Genomic DNA, 5,009 nt, shown 5'->3' on the forward strand with positions numbered 1-5,009 from the left:
GGGGGAGTAAGAACCTAGGCTTTTTTCTAGCCACCATCAGCCCTGGAGCTGATGACCACAGGGTTTAGAAGTGGGAGATGTTAAAAGCAGCCAGAGGCTATTGGTTTCACGTGGTTGGTCCTTGAAGGCTTTGCACCATGGTTGACTTCTGTGGACTTCTGTTGACTCCATGTGGTCTTGGGCAGCCACAGCCCGTCTCCACCCTCCTCCTCTCAAGCAGATGAGGATGTTCCCTTCTGGCTCCTTGAGTCAGATCCTGCAGCACTCGACTAGGGAGCAGCTCCTGGCTCATGTCAGGGGGACTTCTGAGACCCTCCTTTGCCCCGTGCTGCTTATCCAGCCAAGGAGCTGATTTGATGCAGAGACAATAAAACCAGGCCTGTTGGTCTTCTCCCTCCTACTGGCTCCAAGGGCTTGTGCCAGCCAAAGACTTGTCCTTTGTTTGTGGTCATGGCTGCCCTTGGAGCTGAGGCTGGGGCAGGTCCTACCGGGGCCATGCTGCGGGGCTCTGAGCTTGTCAGCTGGGTCACGTTGTCTGAGCTGCTGTCAGCTCTCCGGACTGATGCCCGCAGAAGGAAAAGTACATCTCCTGTTCCGTGGCCACACACCCTCCTGGCTGCTTAGCAACCTTCCCCTGAAGAGGAGGGTTTCCTAGTAGGCTGGGCTGAGCTGCTGCTGCTGTGCATCCTTGTGCATCGCTGCGCATCGTGCAGGCTCCGACCCTCTGCAGCGGTGCGGATGCTGCTGCGGTTGTGAGCCCTGGTTCCCCTCAGCTTCAGGGCAGGGTCAGCCAGCACGATCCCCCCACTCGAGGGCAGCCTGGGGCTCTCCTCTTTGATGACAAGGGGGTTGCTTCTGGAGACTGCAAGTCCCAGTGCACAAAGGGACCCAGCAGCATTCAGATGCGTTGCTGGGTGCGAGGAGGGGTTGCCTCATTTGCTACCATTCAGAAGGTGACCACAGGCAGCTTTTCTTTGTACCTGATAAAGGCTGTGGGGCAGCCCAAACCCTTGTGGAAGGATTGGTGCAGAAAATGAGATGGTGAGAGAAGATGACTCGCAGTTCTGAAGTGCTGGACTGTGTCTTCCTCCCTTCCATTTCCCTTGAGTCAGAAGTCTCCTGTCTGTGATTCCCCACCCATGTGCAGTTGCATTAAAAGCCTGAGCTTTCTGTTGAGCTTTCAGAGTCAATTTTGACAGCGGAGTTTCCTCTCTGCTGCTCTGCAGTTTCTGGCCTCATTTGGTCCTGCCACACTGACTGCTCCCTCACAGCATCACCAGCACTTGCTCTCCATCCTTCTCCCTGGAGGCATCATCGGCCACAGCAGAGCACCCTCCTGTCCGTAGGTATGTGGGCAGTGGCCAGGACAGGGCAGGCAGCTGGTCTGAAAGGCAACCCAGTGTGTGAGCCTGGTGCAGCCTCCGCTCCTGGGGTGCGGGGACAGCAGCGGCATTGTCACAGGGACGCCCTGCCAGGCGGCGTGTTGTGTCGGCTGCTCCAGGGAGGAGCAGGACTGTGCTCAGTGCTGAGGTCTGGGATGGCTTCAGGAGTGGGTAGCTCACAGAGCCACTGCTTCCCAGCCTGGTGGTCTCTCTCTTCCCCTTTGTTCCTTGTGTCCTCCATCCCGAGTCCCTCCTCCCGCTTCCCTTGGTGCTGGCTGTCCCGCCCCTCTGGCTTTGTTGCTCAGCCTCAGCAGATCCAGCTCTTCCCTGAACCCCCAGGGAGTCTCCTGACCTTTCCCTCTCTTATCTCCCCGGTCTGGGAGATCCCTGCTGCTTTTCAGCTGCTCTCTTCCTCCATGCTCTCTTGCCTTTTTTTTTTTGCAAGACCTGGCTCCCTGTTGCCCTTGGAGCATCCTCAGCACTGGGCTGCTGACATCATCCTCTCCAGAGCTTTGTAGGGCATTGCTCCTTGAGAGGGTTGGTCTCGGGGCTCCTCGCTTTCCGAGGGGTTCCCCTGAGTGTCAGGGACTCTATGTCTTTCTACCTTGCTCCCTCCCAGCTGGCTTTGTTGATGTTGCTGTGGAGGCAATGATGCAGGTGTGCTTCTGTCATCAGCAGAAGGCTCAGCGGCTCATGAACTTGGCTTCTGCCACTGAGGGTTAGGTAGCCTGTGGGTCTTCTTGCCAGGGGAGCACCACCTTGCAAGGCATCCCTCACGCTGCAGCTCCTCACCCTGCAAGCAGCTGGCTGCCACCCATATCCAGCTGGAGAAGGGCAGGTAGGACCTCATGGACAAGGATCCGCTGGCCATGGCGCTGCCTCACTCTTGGGTAAGTTGCTTGTGCCGGCAGCTTCCATTTCCCTGCTTGAGAGCAGCAGTGGGTGCTTTTCCTGCCTGTGAGGTGTTACTAGAGATGATGCAGCAGAGATTTGGAGGTGCAAAGTGTTTGGTCTCCTTACCTTCCAGGCAGGTGGCAGCCCTTTGCACCCAGAGGAGGGGGTGTCTTGGGTGTTCCTGGAGTCTTGACACCACTCGTCTGTTAGGATATGGTGTTTCTGAGAAGAAACCTTGGAGGCTTGGCCAGGAGCTGGCAGCTGGAGCACCTCTGAGCACACCTGCACTCTGGGGGAATGGTAGAAAGCTCGTGAGTCACGGGAGGGCAGGAACAGAGATGTTGTTGCATCTCATTTGCAGAGGAGGCTTGGGCTGGATTTTCCATCTCGTTTGAGGATTATCCCCCAGCTAAGCAGGTCAGAGAGCTCAGCAGTGCGTGCTGCAGGGGGAGAGCTGGCATGCAGCACTTGGCCACGCTCCTGCAGACCAGCAGAGAGTGTCAGAGCGGGGAGAGGGACCTGCACTTGGCGTGTGCCTGTGGTGAGAGTGTGGGCATCAGACACAGCTGCTTTCAGTGGGGTGTTGCTGCAGTGGTGTTGCTGGCAGAACCACGTGTCCAGGTGGGATTGCTTGGTGTCCAGCCCATCCATCCCTTCCTGGTCTTGGCACCTGGTGCTGAATCCCTGAAGAGGAATTTCACTGGAAGGGTTTCCCAAGAGCTTCATTAGAAACAGGTTTCTAATAACATTGGGGTTTTCTCGTCAGGACATGGCTCAGATTTTTAATGAGGAAGGCTGAGATTGTCCCATATGTGCTGGCCGTATCTCCCATCTGCAGGTTGTTCCCCACACTGTGGTGTAGTTTGAGCAGGGTTGTAGGAAGAGCAGAAGGAGGTGCTGGTCCCACAAGGGTAGCTGCAGATGCAGTTCACTGGGCTTTGAGAAAGGACTGGACAAACTCCTTTCCCTGCACTGGTGACACTGGTGTCTTTTTTCTCTCCTAAATCAGCCATAGCAAGAGCTGCGTGTGCCTCCCTCTCTGAGCACCCTTGGCCCCACACCTGCATGCAGCGGGGCAGGAGGGGAGTGCACGGAATGGCTGCAGCTCCAGATAACACGCGTCGGCGGGCAGGGAAATGGCAGGCTGCTCATCAGCCTCCAGCACGGCCTCTCTCTGGGGGCCCTGGGCCACGTTTCACCTTGGCTGCCTCCTTCTCGTTGCCTTGGTTACCATCACTTACAGGCAGCACGGAGGGGAGGCTGATGTGCATGATTGGTGTGGGAGAGCTGTGCAGTGCCAGGCTGCAGCAGCCAGAGAGGGTGGAGGGCCAGGGGAGCATGCCAGGGTGCCAGGATCCTGCCTGGGTAGCATTCCCCAGGAATGGCTGTCCACTTCATCCCAAACAGAGAGCACAAGCTACATGTGCCCGTGCTGGAGAGTCATGCAGCTTCCCACTGGCAGCTCTGGCTGCCTCCGTGCAGCGGTGGGAAGCTTGGGCTGCAGGCATGGCAAAAAGAGCCCGAGCTCTGCCCTCGCGGCCCTTCTCCCACTCCCCATCCCCACTGCTGCTGCTGCACGCAGGCACAGCTCACTCAGAGCTGGGCATGGCAGGGGCCAGCTAGAGGTGGCTGGGGGGTGCTGGTAGTCCTGCTGCCGGGTTCAGATGAGCAGAGGCAGATGCCCGCACCGTGGTGCGGTGGGGGATTTGCACAGAGCTGACGGCCACTGGCTTGGCCCTTCTCTTCACTTGCAGCGGCTCCACGGCAGGAGTGCTCAGGGATTCAGCGGTCACCCTGATGCCACAGACTTAGCAGAGAGTCCCTGTGAGTGGTCAAGGCTCCTGGATGTGTCCCATTGCACAAAGTAGCCTTCCAGTAAGGAAAGCTGGGCAAGAACCCTGGGAGAGCTTTAGGAGGGACGGATGCCATGGCAGCCAGTGCTGGTGAGGTGATCCTGGGCACTGATTCAGGCTGTGCTTGCAGGTACGTGAACACCCTCCTGAAGCTCATTCCCCCTGTGCTGGGTCTACAAGAGCAGCTGCGCCAGGCAGTCCAGAGTGGGGACATGGAGACATCGCACGGGATCTGCCGCATCGCTGTGGCCTTGGGGGAGAACCACTCCCGGTGAGTGCTGGGGATGGTCCCCAGGAGAGGGAGTGAGCTTGGAGCAGCCCACTGTTCCCCACGTGTTGCTTTGTCCAGGGCCTGTGCTGCACCTAGTGATGTGTGTCAGGGCAGAGGAGCTGGGCAGTGGTGCCACCCTGACTGTGCTTTCTGCTCCCTAGGGCCCTTCTGGACCAGGTGGAGCACTGGCAGAGCTTCCTGGCCCTGGTCAACATGATCATGTTCTGCACCGGCATTCCCGGGCACTACCCTGTCAACGAAACCACCAGCTCCTTGACGCTCACCTTCTGGTACACGCTGCAGGTCAGTGGCCTTTGTGGGGCAACCTGCCTGGATCCTGCACTCCAGGCAGGGGCTTCCAGGGATTTCTGACATCCCCACTCCTCACCTTGTGCTCACAGCCACTGCCGGGCACACACCTCGGAAATGCTGGCCCTGTGGCTTGCTTTTTCTACCCCCAGTCTTCCTTGGAAGTCTCAGCCAGCCTTTAACTCATCGTTGACATAACTAATTAAAACTTCATGCTAATTGTTTTTTTCCAGCTGCAGACCTGCTTGTTTAGCTCCTTGCTGTGCAGCTGCGCTGGCTGCAGGCAGGGAGGAGGGGCGT

The 5,009-nt window shown here is 58.0% G+C and overlaps 1 protein-coding gene across 1 annotated transcript in view; it reads left to right on the plus strand.

The window, feature by feature from the left end:
- The window catches only part of IPO13 (importin 13), a 21,419-nt gene that overhangs the window by 911 nt on the left and 15,499 nt on the right, over positions 1–5,009 (plus strand). The window contains exons 2-3 of the mRNA XM_010142842.1: positions 4,260–4,400; positions 4,562–4,703. Coding sequence (XP_010141144.1) covers positions 4,260–4,400; positions 4,562–4,703 — 283 coding nt within the window. The remainder of the gene's footprint in view (positions 1–4,259; positions 4,401–4,561; positions 4,704–5,009) is intronic.

This window comes from Buceros rhinoceros, unplaced genomic scaffold (genome assembly GCF_000710305.1).
Source record: "Buceros rhinoceros silvestris isolate BGI_N320 unplaced genomic scaffold, ASM71030v1 scaffold16749, whole genome shotgun sequence".
In the NCBI taxonomy this organism is placed as follows: Eukaryota; Metazoa; Chordata; class Aves; order Bucerotiformes; family Bucerotidae; genus Buceros; species Buceros rhinoceros.